This window comes from Oncorhynchus mykiss, chromosome 31 (genome assembly GCF_013265735.2).
Source record: "Oncorhynchus mykiss isolate Arlee chromosome 31, USDA_OmykA_1.1, whole genome shotgun sequence".
Classification (NCBI taxonomy): Eukaryota; Metazoa; Chordata; class Actinopteri; order Salmoniformes; family Salmonidae; genus Oncorhynchus; species Oncorhynchus mykiss.
In genome coordinates this window covers 38,920,902-38,940,609 of record NC_050571.1, presented here as the reverse complement: position 1 = coordinate 38,940,609, position 19,708 = coordinate 38,920,902, and the positions used below count along the sequence as shown (strand labels likewise).

The 19,708-nt window shown below is 40.8% G+C and overlaps 1 protein-coding gene across 2 annotated transcripts; it reads right to left on the bottom strand.

Moving 5' to 3' along the window:
• Window positions 1-10: 10 nt before the first annotated feature.
• Window positions 11-19,257, bottom strand: etfdh (electron transfer flavoprotein dehydrogenase). 2 transcript variants are annotated; one of them, XM_021584130.2, is made up of 13 exons: window positions 19,019-19,257; window positions 16,333-16,485; window positions 14,244-14,473; window positions 9,818-9,899; window positions 9,540-9,658; window positions 8,893-8,970; window positions 8,475-8,621; window positions 8,156-8,296; window positions 7,712-7,855; window positions 6,112-6,280; window positions 5,559-5,741; window positions 5,121-5,342; window positions 354-517 (listed from the first exon to the last, which is right to left on the bottom strand). In XM_021584130.2, exons 1-13 carry the CDS (start codon window positions 19,047-19,049, stop codon window positions 354-356), a joined length of 1,863 nt encoding a protein of 620 aa, XP_021439805.1. In that variant the 5' UTR covers window positions 19,050-19,257. The 2 variants fall into 2 exon arrangements, with proteins under 2 accessions (XP_021439804.1, XP_021439805.1); XM_021584129.2 differs by lacking the exon at window positions 19,019-19,257 and having other exon boundaries at window positions 11-517.
• Between the last annotated feature and the right edge of the window lie 451 nt (window positions 19,258-19,708).

The window sequence follows — 19,708 nt, the reverse complement described above, 5'->3', positions numbered from 1 at the left end:
CTGACACGAGGCATGGCAAATATTTATTCACCAACATACATTTGTCCCACTAATGACATTATGTACAGTATCTCTCAGATCATACGCTGTTGCAAATGGTACCTGCAATAGCTAATACATTGAAGTGGGTTAAGTTAGTCTATTTTGAAGTTATGTCAATGCAGCTTTCTGCTTATGACGTGCATTATTCAGGACACCATACATGAACCAAAGCCACTTGTCTTTTATAACCATTTTACAATTCCCATATTGAAAGAATATGGTGACATTCCGTTTCATATCTAGGCACACAGTATAGTATTCTGCAAGCCCTGAATGTGTTTTTGCAGCCACCTCAACGAAGAGAATCAAAATCACAATCCGTTGTAGGCTGGTCCTCCACTGCCTTCGGGCACCACCCAGTTGATGTTCTGGCTGGGGTCCTTGATGTCACAGGTCTTGCAGTGGACGCAGTTCTGAGCGTTGATCTGCAACCTCATACCTTCTCCAGTCTCAAGGGGAACGTACTCATATACACCTAGTAAAAGGGGGGAAAGAAGGGCATCATTCAAAATGGAAACAGCAACCAAAGATGTATTCCATCCACTGTACATTTAAATTGTTACAGGAAAGATAGAAAATAGGATATGATGTTTGTGTTGCACCAAAATGCAAGGCCAAGCAGTTATGCATCGTAGGGGACCAATTTTTTTTTTTTTATAGATTGGGGTACTCCATTAAAGAGATTCTAGTCTTAACCCAGTAGCTCATTTGGCAATGGTGATTTAGTCTCCCTTGCATGCTTTTACATTTCTTCCCATTCTGACTTGGGTATTAGGCTATAGGCCTAGTGAAGTATGTACAGAAGAAATTGAAGTTGTAAATGCCAATTATTGTTATGCCGTATTTTAATTCAAATGTAACTTGTACTTTTTTTCAGGTTTTAATGAGAACGTTTTCCCCTCAAAGTTCATGATTTATTAATATAATTTGTCTGATTATCATACTGCATATGTAAGACTAAATGCCATTTGTAATATGTTTTAGTGCAGGTATGTACCAGTAGTTAATATACAATCCAGAAGTGTCTGATTAAAGGACATTCCATAGAATTCTACAAAAATACAACCGTTCCCTAAAACTGCTATAACTCATTCAGAGGTAAATGTATTTCTATTCGGATTTCAAACCTTACAAAATAAGGAAGACTTAATATGCTCCATCTTCATTAGGAAGTGTGGGAAATGTGTGTTTTCTTGACTGATTACACCATGTGATGCTATTGTATGCCCTATCATTTGAAAGGGCTGTTTCTCAGCTTTCAAAACATGTATCATGTTTTAATTTGGTTCGACACCAGCGAATTTTGCTCATTAATGCACAGAGTTCACGGTCTTACAGTTTTGTGATTCAGATATTTTTTGGGGAAAATCTTGCCAGTGACGCAACAATGGCAATATGGCGATTTACAGTTAGCTGGTATTCTAAAGCCTATTGTTTATATACCCCTTTAAGAAAAACAAATTGACAACCCTAACACGGAACCGCACGTACGCCATCGTGCATACATTTATTTTGTCCCCCCACACCAAACGCAGGTTCACTATGCCTAGGTTTATATTCACTGTATTCACATCCTACCATAACTTTGTCTGTACATTATGCCTTGAATCTATTCTAAAAGGTATTCGAAAGCCAAGTTAAAACAGATCACAGACCATTTCGATTCCCACCGTACCTTCTCCGCTATGCAATCTGGCTTCCGAGCTGGCCATGGGTGCACATCAGCCCCTTTCAAGGTCCTAAACGATATCATAACTGTAATAACTATCTACTACTGTAGGTCTGCTCTCGAGTGACTCATATTTGATTATCAATGAGCCTGGTTTTGCAAAGAAAGGCCACTCCTTACTTTCCTGATCCTACATACACAACATGATCAAAAGTATGTGGACACCTGCTCAAAAATCTCATTCCAAAATCATGGGTATTGCTATGGAGTTGGTTCCCCCTTCGCTATAACAGCCTCCACTCTTCTGGGAAGGCTTTCCACTTGACGTTGGAATATTGTCGCAGGGACTTTCTTCCAGAGCATTAGTGAGGTTGGGCGATTAGGTTGGCTCACAGTTGGCATTCCAATTCATCCCTAAGGTGTTCGATGGGGTTGAGGTCAGGGCTCTGTGCAGGCCAGCCAAGTTCTTCCACACCGATCTCAACAAACCATTTCTGTATGGACATCCGTTGGACTGCCAGATGCTGAAGCGTGATACATCACTCCAGAGAGCTCGTTTCCACTGCTCCAGAGTCCAATGGCGGCAAGCTGTACACCGCTCCAGCCGACGGTTGGCATTGCGCATGGTGATCTTAGGCTTGTGTGAGGCTGCTCGGCCATGGAAACCCATTTCATGAAGCTCCTGACGAACAGTTCTTGTGCTGACTTTGCTTCCAGAGGCAGTTTGAAACTCGATAGTGAGTGTTGTAACTGAGGACAGACAATTTTTACACACTTCAGCACTCTGCGGTCCAGTTCTGTGAGCTCGTGTGGCCTACCACTTCATGGCTGAGCTGTTGTTGCTCCTAGATGTTTCCATTTCACAATAACAGCACTTACAGTTGACTGGGGCAGCTCTAGCAGGGCAGACATTTTATGAACTGACTTGTTGGAAAGGTGGCATCCTATGACGGCCATTCTACTGCCAATGTTTGTTTATGGCAATTGCATGGCTGTGTGCTCAATTTTATACACCGGTCAGCAATGGGTGTGGCTGAAATAGCCGTATGCACTAAATTGAAGGGGTGTCTACATAATTTTGTATATATAGTGTAGGTTAATGATAGGTTTGTGAATATAGCTATGCAGCCAGAATCATGATTGTTGTGTGCAGTGCAGCCCTCCCAAACAGCCATTATGTGTCCCTACTCATTATCCATCAGATTACCACCCATTTGAAAATGTCAAGTTCAACAATGTATGTAATAGTTATATTATGGATGGAAAACCATAAAAGAGATGAACAAAATAACAGGTTCAGGGCCAGACATCTGTGGAGAAGACTGATTTCTAACAGTTGTCTGTATGTCGAATCAATCATACTGCATGTATTACATCTCTGCCTTAGTAGCAGTAATGGGTTTGATGGCCATTTCACAAATATATATCACTCTGATCATTTATTGAGACTTCCAGAGAATAAACCTGGCTGTGCTGATCAATATCAATGTCTTGAGTCATACTGGTCGTGCAGGCAATGACAGCACTTGGAAGCGGCAATGGCATGCTTGAGCTTTATTCATGGAGGGTCAGGTGTTTCAGTGGACAGTAATATTCAATTCCACAGAGATCCCTGGCCTTGCTCCATACCTCCTAGGTGGAGCTATTGGGCACGTCCAGGTCGTTCTCATTGCAGTCGCGCTGCACAGATTATTATATCTCACAATGCCTGAAGGCACCACAGTAGTATTACACAGCAATCTTAAACACATGCTGTTTTCAAGGAAACGTTAACCATTTGGTTGTAATATTATCACCTCTTGAAGAGCATAGTCAGAACTATACATTTTTGATTATTCCATGCAAAACAATTGCACACATTTGGCTTGAGTTATACAGCAGTTAACTGCATGCTTTTCATGATCAGTAGACATCAATTGATCATGTAATTTCAGATACGTGAGGGTAGCCTCTCTCTCGCTCAATATTGGCCACCATTAATTGGATATTTTGAGTGATTTAAAATAAAAGTGAACTATAATTGACAAGTATGAGTGGTTTAGGTTCATTTCCCAACCTTTGTGGGATCTGCCTGTCAAGCAGCAGAAGGGCACATTTGCCGATGTACAGTTAGCTGATAATGTTTACTTTGCAAGCTACCAGTAGAAACTTTGTACAGTTGGCTAAACATATTAATCAAAGGGAAGTTTGTTTTAAAGTGTTTGTCCTATATCAGAGATAAGAAGGAATAGAAAAAGACACTTTTTTTTAGCCACTAAACTACTTCCATAAATACTGCCATTCATTTTCTAACTGGTACTGGGCTACCTTTTGGCGAGGCTTGTGGCCGTCCTAGAGCCAAACATGTACGTGTCCGTGAGAGAGTCACCTTTCTATAGAGGTATCATATTAGTGTGTAGCCCAAACTGTTGGGACGCTACAGACAGAAGTTGGCAGATCAGCGGTACCGAGTTCAGACGAGTCCCGTGACGCTTGTGGGGGTCGTAGAGCAAAACATGTAGGTATTCGTAAGAGTCTCTCCTTTCCATAAGCGAGTCATAATAGTTTTTAGGCCAAACCATTCCGACGCTACAGACATTTGTGAGAGAACCGATTTTCGGGATGTCTCATGGTCTGAAACACAGCTGTAGCTCTGCCACTTTTCACCGCCAATGTGTTGTATTGAGCCCATGCAAAAAAGATATCTCTAGCTTAAAACAGATATTTTTATGGGGATGTTTTTATGCTAATTTGATTTCAGCAAGGCCGCGTAAATGACTCTAGGGTTAATCACGTTTGCTGCTGACAGACATGATAGGCTACATTGATTGATAGACCATGTCAAATTGGCTAGCTAGCTAATAACAGATCACATCTCTTAACAAGCCAACTTTCAGGGGATAAACTAGATGGCTATATCCAAATATTGTTTGATTTGCTTGCCATCTATAGTGGTGATGACAGTAGTCCGACTGACAACTTTACCAAGACGAGGACTTGCCGATGTCAAGCTCCTTTCAAAAGTCTAATCCTACGAAGCAACTAAATGACACATTGTTTGCTTAGCTGGCTACATGCCAATGGATAGGCTATTCCTCACATATCTGAAATGACATGATCAATTCATGTTTACTGATCATAAAAAGCACTGATGTACTAGCTAAATGTGGAATAATCAGAAATGTAGTTCTGACTATGCTCTTCGAGGTGTGACTATATTAAAGTCAAATAGTTGGCAAGGTAGCTATAACATTTATTTAACAATCCCTTAAACTACGCGTAATTGTCAAAGATCGAATGCTCTGCACTGTATTGTAACGTTTTATTGATAATGACCCATTGCTTATACCTATCCAACCCTTTCAGATCTAAATTAAGTGCCTGTGTTGTATGGGCTAAGGATGGATTTGTAATTGTGCATCAGTGGTACCTGCTGGACAGAAGCGCTGCTCGGGCCCATCGTAAATGGCCAGGTTGTTGGCCACAGGGATGCTGTCGTCCTTCAGGGTGAGGTGGGGGGGCTGGTCCCCCTCGTGGTTGGTACCGCTCAGGGCCACAGAAGAGAGCAGGTCGAAGCTCAGCTTGCCATCAGGCTTGGGGTACTCGATGGGCGTGCACTCCTTAGCCGGTTTCAGTTGGGCTGAGTCCAAGCCTAGGGTAAAAGAGTCGGGAGTTACCAAACCTCAGTTGGTTGCAGGCCAGATAAAACATTGGTGTGTTCCTTGAGGCAATTCTTAGCATGAGTGCATGATTTTGATGTGCATATAGCAAAACTGAGTTGTTGCTTTGTCCAATAACAATTTGGCCGAAACAGAAACGGACCATCTTTCCTGATGAATACGTCATTCAAATCATCAATATGCTGCACCTGCATGTTTCAGTGTCCATGGCTCCTTCCCTCTAAGTATCCAGTAGAAGACACCAGTGTAGACCATGCCCCCGTACAGTCCAAAGTAGTTGTGGAACGACGGCCTGATGTTCCTCACTGCGTACAGCTCTTTCCAGATCCAAGACTTCTTCAAATTGTCCTCATACTCCGGTATGTGAAGTCCTGGAAGACAAATTACCAGAAAAGTATAATTCTATTCAGATGACAGTAAAATGTTAGATGATCTTGCACCCACAAATTAAAATTGCTCATTTACTTTGTGTTTTTTTATCAAATAAAATTCCATTAATTTACTTTAAAAAATGACACACTGGAGAGAAGCAATTAACATATTTCCCCCCCCCCCCCCCCCCCCAATTAGCATTAGCGATAAAAGTCTCAACAAATTACACTCTTTAATAGTGTATTCATTGCATATTTTATAATGTAGAAATGTGCCTTTGGCTTCACTTTACAATCAGTGAGAGGTGTGTGTGTGTGTGTGAGGGAGCATTTAAATCAAAGGAAAAGGTTTTGGTCTGGTTTAACCTACCTGCCGTTTCAGATGCTGGGTCTTCGGCTGTGACTTTGGGGAAGATGGCCTCTGCGGCCAGCATGCCGCTCTTCATGGCCGTGTGGGTGCCTTTGATCTTTGGTACATTCATGAAGCCCGGACTGCATCCGATAAGCATCCCCCCAGGGAATGTCACTTTAGGGAGGCACTGGATGGAGGAAGACCGGTAAAGATTATAATCATGAATGTAATGGGAAAATGCTTTCATGGAATAAGAACCAGTGGAAAACCTGACCTAAGATTCACGTATTTCCCATTTTTGATGCCGAGACACACATTAAAGTTACAAAAATGTGGCGCAGGACATTTGACAGGCAGCATTTTTATTTACTGGACCTGATTAGGGATTCCATCCATGGTGCTCAGAATGAGAGAAATCCCATTTAGATTATAAAATGAATATTCAAGTCGAATATTGGTCCCTCTTACCGAATTTAGATGTGCATTTTGAAGATGTTAGAATAACTCTCCACGTGTACTTTTCCTCAGCCAACAAGATGAGTAACGAACAGCAAAAACACTAGCCTATGTCAATCTACTATCCCCCATAGTAGAAAAGTTTACCTATTGTATTGGTCAGCTTTTCGAGAAAGAAACAGCCTATTCAAAACAGACTCTGGAACAGTTGTGGGACAATAGATCCCAAATTCATGCAACCAGTGGGCCCTTGGCTACATAAAAATAAACCTTAAAAAGCAATGAGTCTGATGCAACAGATCTGAATGTTTAGCTTAAAAATGTTGATAAGCTGTTCATTTCTTTACATAAAACGTAGCAACGCGCGCACAAGGCAGTAAGGCAACGCGCAAATGTTTGTTCCATAATGCAATTCATTGGAAAACACCCTTATGAAAGTGCACCAACACATGCAAGCGGTTTCATGTGACAAAGATGAAAATAACTGTTTGAAATGTTGAAAGAGGGGAGCTCTAATATGCGACAACTAGCATGGGCTGCTAATATGACTAGGATTTTGCCTTTGGCTACTGGACAATGAGAGAAAGTTGATATAGAAGAATTGCCACCACCGATATGGTCTGATTTTAGCTAGGCTACCTTGAAGTAAGGTAAGACATGCCTCATAATATGTAGTAAAACGTTCGGGTTTCAAACAGTTAAGTAAATGGTTTCAAAATGCATACTGCCTCCAGCTCATTGCAAAGTGGTGTGTGACGAGCTGAGTGCATTTGCTGTTTGAGATGATGTTGCAGCAGCAGCTCTCCTGCTGTCTTGACAGATTTTCCGCTCAAAGGCTCTGTATCTATATGCTGTACGCATGTGATAAATAAGATACAGAAATACTGTACATGCGCTAATTTAATTCCACATAATTATGCATTTAACCTATAGGACGATAAGCATGACCAGTCAAATGTATTTCCATCGACTGGTATTTCCATCAATGAATAGGTTAAAAAGCATTATTTTGCAATGGGATTTTTTTTCTTCTTCTCCCGGGCAATTTACGGGCGCTAAATTTTATTTATCACAAAAAAGCTGGCTATTATCGGCTAACAGAAACCTTGACACAGAGCCACACACATACCTTTGAGTAGTACATAAAAAAATACACACACACCTGATAGCCTCCCTCGTTGAGCGCCCTGGCTCCGTAGGCGATTCTGTCACCTCCCTCCAGGGTTTTGGCAACGAAGGGATGGTGCTTCCAGCGCTGGAACTCTCTGAAGGGGCTGAGGTAGGGGTTGGTGTAGTCAAGACCAACCTGGAAGTGGGGAAATACACAGCATTACATTTTTGGATACAATCGGTCATTGACCTCAATGTATGATCTTCATAAAAGTTTGAGTTATCACATATCTCAAGTTGCCCCTTTAGGCCCAAGTTGGCCTAATGAAGATAAAGAGAAGGGTAGAAGTATAGTGCATTGTAATACACTGACCTCAGTTTTACAAATGTTATTTCACTTAGTGTTTAGACCGTTGCCAAGTGTTAGCATGGCTGGTAGTTTGGCAGTTGACATCCATTGCAAGGAGCCAAAATGGCTGCCATAACCGTGACTCACCACAAAGCCCAAGGCCACCAGTGGCTCGCCCTCGTTCAGGTGGTAGAGGAAGGAGCCGCCATACGTGTTCCTGTTCAACGGCCAGCCCACCGAATGCTCCACTCTGCCCGGCCTCCACTTCTTCTCATCAATCACCCACAGCTGGTTAGACAGAAAAACAACATTCATGTAAGTCGTTGTGCATAAAGCATCTGCTAAATGACAAAAATGTAATGAATATGACATTTTGATTTGGCTACATGAAGACCTGTATTGTATGACTGCTTAAAAACAGATTATTTGTTTATTTGGTCCAAATACAGTTGCTTTGGGATTTTACCTCTTTCAGGCCAATGGCGTAGGTCTGTGGTTCACAGTTCTCCCTGAGGTTGAACTGCCTGTAGAGCTGCTTGGCCAAGTGGCCGTGGCAGCCCTCTCCGAACAGGGTAACTTTAGCATGGAGCTCCATCCCCCTCTCAAACACATCCTACAGAGGCAAATTGAGAGGAGAATGTTATTCTGATACACCAGGGATGAGGCTACTTGTCGCTTTCATAAAACAAATTATATTCTATTCAGTGCTGATTCTTCCTCGTTTAAAAATAAAATAAAACTCTGTTTTTACAGTCAAACTCTATACTGTACAAAGTGACCATACATAGGAGAAAAACATTTGTACTTTGTCCAATGAAAATAACTTAAAGACTTTCCGTACAGTGATGAGTCCATTTTATTGACACAAATCTGCATAAGTTTACCTTTGGCGAACCATCCTTAGCGATGCCCACGTCATTGGTGGCAATTCCTTTCACACTTCCATCTTCATGAAACAAAACCTGAAAAACAAAATCTGAAATTAAAACACTTTTGAAAGTGGAATGACACCTCAAGCAAACACGATCAATGAAAGCCAGTCGCGATACGTCAACGCATCAGTGAAATCGATCTCAGGCATGAAAACGGAGCTGGCTCAAAATATCAGTCTATTATCTCTGCCCTACCAAGAAAAAAGGCAGTAACTACTCATTTGTTTGAAAATGAGTTAATGTCATTTTTGCTACATTAAATACATGCTTAATCATGTGGACAAGTATCCTGCCTCTATTGTACTGTGTTTTGGAGAAAATGGGGGTCATGTTAGCAGTAACTGCATAAAGTTACTGTGAAACCAGGGTAAATAATAGCAATTTTTCTCAGTTCCACGCTATGAGCAGTTACTGCCTTTTTGCTTGGTAGGGCAGATCTGGTCAAAGGCATACAATTATGTAAATGTTTACTGAGAAAAAGCTGACGTTCCAGGAAAGATCAATGTACCATGTCAATGGTAATTATCACCAATTTTCACCAATTTAAGTAAGATGGCCTGTGTTTTCTGAAATTGTCATGAATGGTGGGCGGTGCTCACCTCAGCAGCAGCGTAGCCTGGGTATATCTCTACTCCCAGCTCCTCAGCCTGCTCTCCCAACCAATGTACAAAGTGACCCAGCCGCACAATGTAGTTCCCATGGTTGTTCATGGGCAGACCTGTGGGGGGAAAAATTTTCAAAAAATTAAATAGAATGAAAAACAGACTGCAGTCAAGGCTAATACCATAATAGCTTTATGTTTAGGACAAAGCTTACAGGTGACAAGCTAGAGTTGTCATTTGAAAAGATGTCCTGTAAAACATGCATGTGACTTTACCTGGCAACATTGGGACAGGGATTCTATACTTCTCGGTTAGAATACTAAACAAATCCTCGGTCACTGGTGTGTTCAAGGGTGCCTAAGAGAAGAGTACACAAATAACAGAACACTTCATTTATTTTTAGCCTAGGTGTTGCTTGCAAGATGTTCCCTTGGGCAGGATCATGGTGTTGTCTAGGACTGTGATGTACTCTCAACGTTATGTCTGTGATAGTTATGTCTGCAGTTAGGTATGGCGGCAGGTAGCCTAGCGTTTAAGAGCGTTGAGCCAGTAACAGAGGTTGCTGTTTCGAATCCCTGAGCCGACAAATCTGCCGATGTGCCCTCGAGCAAGGCACTTAACAATAGTGACTTACAGGAGCCATTTGGGTTAAGATCATCTGCTAAATTACTTAAATGTAATGTCTGAGACTAAAAAAAAAGACAACAAAAAGAAAATGCCAGGTCCATATCCTGTGTGTATCTGTGAATTATGCTGCATATTTCCCCTCACAACCTTTCCATAGACTGGCAACCTTTCTTAGACTGACGTGCTCAATACTTAAATAATAGAGAGCAGAGTTGTGGACAATTTCATTTGAAATCTCTCTCAGTGGAAAGAAACTCCTGCAGAGTGAACTCAGTGTGAAGATGCTTCTTTCCTCTGGATGACATTTGAACATTTTCAACGGACCTGCTGAAGCAGCCCTCAGACGAGAGTGCATTTCATTTATAAATCTATCCCTCTCTCCATAGATCTAGATAGGGCACATCTCCACAGGAGTGTAATTCAATTCATGAATGTCTATGGCCCACTGACTCCAACTCTGCTATAACTAACAGAATAATGTAAGGAACATCCAAATATTAGCACATAGATCAAAGTTTTTGCAGAAATATTCAAATTTGCCCTGGGTGCATGTCACCAGTAAAGTAAGTTTTCCATGATAGCCCTAAAGGCGTGCCAGCTAATTATTGATATCGCTGCCCATCTCCATTACCCAGAATAAGGAATACACACATTAGCAAGCGAGTAGAGTAGGCTGTCCCAGGGAAAAAAAGGGATTTATTTTTATCTTGGTCGACCAAGAGTCGTCTGTTCTTTTGACCAATCAATTGGTCAACATTTTTTTTGTGTATTTTTCCATATATACACACACACACATCCTGTGTGTTTGAATCTAATCAACTATATGCACTGAGCTTGTCTAATGCTTTAAGCGCTCGGTTTGATGAAATAATTAAGACACATAACTAGAGGGAGTCTGACCGCAATTGATTTGATTGTGCGGGCTGGGCTCAGACTTGCTGCGCTGTATATACACTTTTTTTTTTAATAAAGACAGCGAGTGACTGACTAAAACCCATTGTTTCTCACTCCTCCCTGCTGCAGCGGCCACCACAGAACATCAACAGTGTTTATCACTCTGTCCGTGTTGCTGAAGCGGCAACAAAATTACAGCCATTTCTGACTGAAAAGTTCTGTTACCGAAATCCCTCATTTGTTAAGGAAAAACATTCCCTACTACCTTAACTCTTGCTCTCTTTCCATGACACATGCATGCATCACATGCACGTGACCAATAGGGCCTGACCTATAGCACATCATAATCACATCAATAAAATGGTTATGACAAACTCTGAACACATTAACACGTGACAGCAAAATGGATGCGGAGGACAACTCGAAACAGGGGAATGTTTGTTTACTGGTTGCTCAGGACGTAAAGGGGAAGTCAGGTGTGTGGAATACATTTGACTAGTTGTGGAAAATACTGGAGATCAAGAAAAATAAGTTAAGGAGCAATATAGTTTGACTGTTTAGAACAATGTCAACACTAAATAAATGATAAGTGTTGTAATGTGTTTTTTTGGAGAGCATTTATTACAGCAAAGACTAATCAGTCGCAAGCATTCGTGAAAGCGACTGCCAAAATGGAAGAGTTTATTTATTGTTTACAGCTAATTATTCCCAAAAATGTTGTGGTTATTTTATTTTAAAACTAAAATGCTTGATTGCATTTCAAATCATGAATGACCCGTATGCTGTGTGATGACTTGAACAAATGAATGATTATTTCATTACTACTACTGTATGAATCATAGGCCAAAGTTACAGTATTAAGACAAAACAGAATGCGCTCTTAGGACTACAGCTCCATCGATGGTGGTTATACAAGTCTACTACTACTACTACTAATAATAATGATATTACTTATTATAATGATCATAATAGTAATAATAACAAGGAGGGTTATTAATAATATCATTTTTTTGACCATTTGAAACAGTGTAAACACAAAATTAAAAGTAATGCCAGAGAGGCTGTTCTAACGGGGAAAAAAAACATATAAAGCCTTTATTACAGCATAACGAAGATGAAAAACAGTCAGATTTGTGGAATTGTTTATCCTACATGTGGTTGCGTGAGGCTTGGTGCTCACGGAAATCAGTAGGCTACTAAACAAACACTCAAACAGGCAATAGAAGCAGGATGTCTTATTTCTGTAGACATACAGTGCATTTGTAAAGTATTCAGACCCCTTCCCTTTTTCCACACTGTTACATTAGCCTTATTCTAAAATGTATTAATTCCCTGACTCAATCTACACACAATACCCCATAATGACAAAGCGAAAAACAGGTTATTAGAAATGTTTGCAAATTTATAATAAAAAAAATGAAAAAAACAGAAATACCTTTTTCACATAACTATTCAGACCCTTTGCTATGAGACACGAAATTGAGCTCAGGTGTATCCTGTTTCCATTGATCATCCTTGAGATGTTTCTACAACTTGATTGGTGTCCACCTGTGGTAAATTCAATTGGCTGGACATGGTTTGGAAAAGGCACACACACCTGTCTATATAAGGTCCCACAGTTGACTGTGCATGTCAGAGCAAAAACCAAGCCATGAAGTCGAAGGAATTGTCTGTAGAGCTCCGAGACAGGATTGTGTCGAGGCACAGATCTGGGGAAGGATACTGTAAAATGTCTGCAGCATTAAAGTTCCCCAAGAACACAGTGGCTTCCAACATTCTTAAATGGAAGAAGTTTGGAACTACCAAGACTCTTCCTAGAGCTGGCCGCCCAGCCAAACTGAGCCATCGGGGAGAAGGGCCTTGGTGAGGGAGGTGACCAAGAACCCAATGTTCACTGACAGAGCTCCTCTGTGGAGATGGGAGAACCTTCCAGAAGGACAACCATCTCTGTAGAACTCCACCAATCAGGCCTTTATGGTCGAGTGGCCAGGCAGAAGCCACTACTCAGTAAAAGGCACATGACAGCCTGCTTGGAGTTTGCCAAAAGGCACCTGAAGGACTCAGACAACGAGAAACAAGATTCTCTGGTCTGATGAAAGCAAGATTGAACTCTTTGCCCTGAATGCCAAGCATCACGCCTGGAAGAAACCTGGCACCATCCCTGCGGTAAAGCATGGGTGGAGTGGGGATGTTTTTCAGCGGCATGGAATGGGAAACTTGTGAGGATCAAGGCAAAGATGAACAGAGCAAAGTACAGAGAGAATATTGATTAAAAACCTGCTCCAGAGCACTCAGGACCTCAGACTGGGGTGAAGGTTCACCTTCCAACAGGACAACGACCCTAAGCACACAGCCAAGACAATGCAGGAGTGGCTTCGGGACAGGTCTCTGAATGTCCTTGAGTGGCCCAGCCAGAGCCCGGACTTGAACCTGATCAAACATCTCTGGAGAGACCTGAAATAACTGTGCAGCGAAGCTCCCCATCCAACCTGACAGAGCTTGAGAGAATCTGCAGAGAAGAATGTGAGAAACTCCCCAAATACAGGTGTGCCAAGCTTGTAGCATCATACCCAAGATGACTCAAGGCTGTAATCGCTGCCAAACGTGCTTCAACAAAGTACTAAGTAAAGGGTATGTAAATGTGAATTGAGTGTCATTTTTAATACATTAGCAAACATTTCTAAAAACCTGGTTTTGCTTCGTCATTATGTAGTATTGTGTGTAGATGGAGATTTTATTCTATCCATTTCATAAATAAGGCTAACGTAACAAAATGTGGAAAGAAGTCAATGGGTTTGAACACTTTCCGAATGCACTGTATCTAGCTGTGAATTCCACACTAACTGCTGCACAACAGTGAGTGACTCAAGGTGCCGGTCTCTCATTGTGTGCTTGTAAACAAACAACGTGACTGGGGACTACATGTAAGCTTCATAATGAAAAACTCCTAATTAACGCAATCTTCTTTATCTCCTAATGTATTGCAGAAGTTGACTGCAGGTATTTACTTAAAGTAGCTATAAATATTCACATTTATAAAACAAAATGTAAAGGAAATAGTTTCAACAGTATTGAAAAACCATTGCATGGTATACCGCCCAAGCCTAACAGATACAATTGAAGCTAGAGACAGATGTGTATTGGGCCTATACACACACACACGAGATGACACTAACATACCCCTCTCTCCTTCCAGTCTGGGAAGAGTTCATTGAGGGCGCTGGGCTCCAGGCAGGCCCCGGAGAGGGTGTGTGCTCCGATCTGAGACGCTTTCTCCACCAGGCACACACGCAGCTCCTTCTCCTGCTCTTTGGCCAGCTGCTTCAGCCGGATGGCTGCCGACAGCCCCGCGGGACCCCCTCCCACTATCACCACATCAGCCTCGTCAGCAAACCGCTCCATCTCCACACCTGGACAGAAACAAAATGCCACACACAAATAGGTATGTGTCACCAAGTGGGTTTGGAACCTTGTTCGTCTGAGCAGCACAAGAATGTACTAGCCCACTGAGCTACAGCCTAGTCATTAGCTTGAGGGAGATCACACAAATCCTCAGGTTTCGGGCAAGGTTACACAAGCCTCCATAAAGACCAACTGGAATATTAGTATGTTGTACTATCTGAATGTCGAAAGTAGAAACTTGTAGTTTTGACATCAGCGTTAATTTGCAACAGCATCCCATAGATGGACATTGAAGGACAACTAGTATTTTCCACAAGCACATGGAGTAGCCAGCCAAATACAAAAAGTTGACAGCCAGGATCCCCCAGGATTGCCGAACAAGCTCTATTTTTCGTGGCCTCTGGTACATTCTAATGCCTTGATTCAATCTGAAATACAAAGCAATTATTTAATACTTTATTAAGTTTACCACAACTAATGTTTCCAATCAGGGAGGTACTGTGTTTACAATTTAAATGACTGAAAATGTATGAATTCAGTATTGTTATGTAATTTTCTAGGCCTCGAAGATCAGGCCTATTTTCTAAGTAACTTTTCTTATTTAAATATTGTACATTTAACCTGTCTTCGATATTAAAGTATTTTACTGCAAGATATGAATTGAAACAATTATGTATGTTCTTCAAATAGTTTATCAAAACAGAATTTGGGCTATTTACTTAAATTTATTTAATAAATAAATCAAAGGTTAAATTCAAATTGTGTGATGGGCACTTTCTCAAATGGGTCTCTAAAATAAACAGAACAAATGCTCAAAAATAAGTTCTGGGTCCATAGGTGTTAAGAGATCAGTTAAATTAGTGAAATAATTAAGTGTTTGCAACTCTTTGAATTGCAGTATGTCATTAATAAAACATTTAAAAAATTGTTTTACAACTTCTTCTTAAATAATCTTTTAAGAGTCTGCCAACTTCCAAAGGCTTCAAGCTTCCTTTTAAGAGGCATTTTCTCAGCTATCTGCAATAAAAAGGTATGACTGAAAAATGAAGCAGGTGTTAATCATGGGTTTTGCTAAGAAAGCAGCAGTTGATTACTCCATTGTCAACACTTTGATTAAATCAGTAGACCTATATAAATAATCTTTGAAAATACTATATACAGTGCATTCATTAAGTATTCACACCCCTTCACTTTTTACACATTGTTACGTTAGTCTTATTCTAAAAATATTTAATACATTTCTCAATCTACACACAATACCCCATAATGACACAGTAAAAACAAGTTTTTAGAAAATGTTTGCAAATGTAGAGGGCAGCAGGTAGCCTAGAGGTTAGAGCAATGGACTAGTAAACAAAAGGTTGACTCAAATAGATAAAGGAGCATCATGCTCTCTCTCCCTTAGTGTAAAGAAATTGGACTTCAACTGCAGCATACACAACACACACACACCGGGAGGTCGGACAGACAGCAAACTGTTAAACCAACAGTGTTTCCCTGTCATCGCTCACTTTGACTGATGGGCGCCTGTCCTATGAATAGATCGCTAGAAGATGCATATTGTTTATTCTAGCGGGACCGGGCTCAGCTAACTTTTCTTCTGACTTACGAATTGTAAAAAAGTACCTGGCTGAAAAGGAGTGGGTAACTGGCTGTACAGCCAACACGAGAGGAAAACACAGCAAATATGTTTGTTTTAGGAAGACAAATCTAATATTCCCCACCCACTCACATATGAGATCAGTTCAAATGTTATCAGCATTGGTATAAGGTTAAAAAAAACAAAGGAAACAAAGGTGTTTGGGTCTCGCATAATATAACACATTCCATTTCAGACAGTGTGTCAAGGGTGAGAATTACACAGTACCTTCCCATCGTGGGTCTTTGTCCCTGGGGAAGATTGTGTAGTGTGACGTTATGCGAGGCATCACTGCAGATGAGCAATTCCGTCTCCACGTGTAGTGCTGTGGAGGTGCATGTTCCGCTTGCACTGTTTTCAATGCTCGTATACACCTTTGGGCTGCAAAGAACAAGGCAGATCCGGTCAGTGCCGACGGACTGGCGAGGAAGCTGATAAAGTGAGGTCCTACTGAATACCTTCAGAGTGTGTACACATGTTACCTTATGCACAGTACAAACAGTCAGACAGTAAAAAAGGACACTCAAGAGATGACTTTGTTTACAGCTATCTTGATGACTCAAATCATTATGGAAGTTATTGTGGTCATACAGCAGAACTGTTACGCTGTACAATACATTGCAACAGAACGTGTCACTATTATTCTGTGTAGCAGCCTATGAGATTTGTATGGGCGTCTGTAGCAGTGGAGGTTTATCAGGAGGTAGGGGAGGACCATCCTACTCTGCAGATTTCATAAAAACAGTGAAACTTTAAAAACAAAAGTGATCCTTAGATAAAACTATAGTAAATATATTCATGTCACCAAATAACTGATTAAAACTGTTTTGCAAGTAAGTTCTACAGTAGCCTCAACAGCCTCTAGGGTTATACCATGGTGTAGCCGGTGGGCAGCTATTTCCCATTGTACATTGACTTCAATACAAAATCCAGGAGGCTCATGGTTCACATCCCTTTTCCATAGACTTACACAGTAATTATAATCGATTTCCGGGGGACGTCCTCCAACCTATTATAGCTCTTGAGGTATGAACTGATGTTGTCCATCCAATCAAAGGATCAGATAATTAATATAGTACTGAAAGCATAATCTACAGCTAGCGAACGCTGCAGTGCATATAATGCGGTGAGTAGTTGACTCAGAGAGAGAAAGACAATAGCTTAACAGTTGAACAAATTAATTTCTTAAATTAATGAAGCAGCAGAGCTATATTTTGTTATATTTCTTCTCTTCTTAGTTTACCTTTCACTTACTTAGCTTATGCGGCTAATTTAGCCTACTCAACAACCTGACTGAAAAAAGAGAGGAATGTTATATGTTAGCTAGTAGGCTAAGACTATCCACCACTGCAACTCTTCCAAGTTAAGCAAAGCTTTCGGTTTTATTAATTTATTGTCATTGGGGTCCGCCGGTGTAACTGCTAAACTACTTGCTGTACACTGTACTGCATGATTGTACACCTGGTTTGTGGGTTTACTACATGTTAGCTGTTAATATGGTAACATCGATGTAGGCTAAGTAGCGGTTATGGTATGAAGGTTTGGCTTGGAGAGGTTTTTGCGCCTGGTCAGACTGCAGTTGTGTTGTGCACTGAAGTCCACAAGCAAAGGGAAAAGGTGAGAGGAGAAGAGGGCGTAAATGTGAGAAGGAATTAAACAATGCGCAAAGTGATGTTGATGCATGCTTTGTGGCTGCTATGATAGTGAACTGTGTGTGCAGGTGATCTGGGGAGAATTCATTCTGCTGATTCTGTTGCAAAACGTTTCTTAAATGGAATGAAATAGGGAGGGACCTACCGGAATTTGTCCAATACAAACTCTGATTTTTGACTAATGATTACACCCCTGATCAGCTTGATGCAGGCTAGAGTGTGCAAGGTCGGTATTGTAAGTTTCACTGTCATCTTGATTAATCCAATTTGTCTCTTGAACTGTGCACCTACATTATTAACTTTCATTTGTAGGCTAGGTTGTAGCAACCTCATGATGGGTATAGGGCAAATTTTAGTATCCCGTAGAAGCGTAAACCCATCTATGTTAGATTGAGCTGGGTGAATGGTACAGTATATGAATGACAGTCATCTGTAATAGAAATAAGGCCATATACTTATTTTGTTCTCCCTAATTTTGAACGGCACCAACTGCCACTGTGCAATTGTCAATAGGCATGTAATCCACGTCCATTTAGGTCATGAGATTGTCAGCAAAATTTTTTTTTTTTTTATTTTTTTTTTTATTTCACCTTTATTTAACCAGGTAGGCTAGTTGAGAACAAGTTCTCATTTGCAACTGCGACCTGGCCAAGATAAGGCATAGCAGTGTGAACAGAAAGAGTACTGGTATCAGCCAGTTAAGTTATCACCTATAGCAGTCAACAAATACTGCTATCTTTCCCGAGACAAACAATGATTCGTGCCTTGGCTTGTCAGTAGATTGACGCCATGAGACGTCACAACTGTCAATATTGACACTCACGGTCAAGCTAGCTAGCTAGTTAGCTAAGATAGTCAGCCAATTACTTTTGAAAGTGCATAACTAATAATATTACTTTAGTTCAATATTAGTTAACGTACAAAATACTTAATGTATTTCTGCACGTACTAAACTAACATTGGCTGACCAAAGGACAATCGTTAGTGACCTATATTATAACAGTATTTGACTTCAACTTTGCCCTATATTTAGCTTAGCTAACTAGCTTAGCAAACCGGGCAAAGGTGCCAGACTGAAGCTAGCGTTTCAAGATTCCACAAAGCTAATGTCAACCGTATTTACTAAGTAAATGTTAGTCCATGCCACTCTCAAATTATAGATAACTATCATTTACAAAATAGGGGAACATATAAAGTGTCAAAAGGCAAGGCAGATAATATGGAAACTGACAGGCGTATGAATAGCTGGCTACCTAACTTACCTTGAATTGAATATCTGCTAGCTGGAAACATCGTATGAAGGTCAGCTAGTGCTAGTTCTCTAGCTAGTAGCAGTCCTCTTTAGGTACTGACAAAGGGCTCTTGCAGCTCAGTCACCCCAATGATCATGCAAGTCTGTTGGGACAACAAAATTCGTCTCATAACAGACCATTGAAGTCGGTAACTCCACACAGTGCGCATATGCCTCAATGTTCTGGCACGTTCACGTGAGTCAAATGAGGCGGTACCTGGGTAAATTTAGATCTAAAACCCGGAAATGAGTTATGGGGAAATAAAGTTTTGGGATAAACCGCAACAATTAGGTCTGAGGTTAACGCAGGCTTAGGAAATCTTATACGTTTTGTTTTGTATACGTTTTTTATTGTTTTCAGTCAGTTTTTATTTTCGGCGTTTATCCAAAAACCCGACAAACTCAGTTTATTTCCACATAGGCTTTGGCCAACAAGCCATGGCTGAGTTAATGCCTACACAAAGATGCCATTACTATTGCTTTCTATAGAACTCCTCAGTGGACAAATAATAACCACAAAACCTTGCAGTCAAACACATAAATGGTTCTAATCATCTTCCACCATTCATTTTTTCACATAGTGAATTTTACAAGCACTTCAAATGTAGTATGTGTTTTGTGTAGTTTTAACTTGGTGTGATGTTTTGTAATTCTCTCTTGG

Bases quoted from the DNA above. Each gene is read 5' to 3' on its own strand.
- etfdh (XM_021584130.2), bottom strand. From the start codon at position 19,049: ATGTTTCCAGCTAGCAGATATTCAATTCAAG. The intron at 8,297-8,474 runs GTAAAATCCCAA...CTGTCTAACCAG, and splicing joins ACGCCATTGGCCTGAAAGAG to CTGTGGGTGATTGATGAGAA. The intron at 6,281-7,711 runs GTGTGTGTGTAT...TCCTCCATCCAG, and splicing joins TCAACGAGGGAGGCTATCAG to TGCCTCCCTAAAGTGACATT.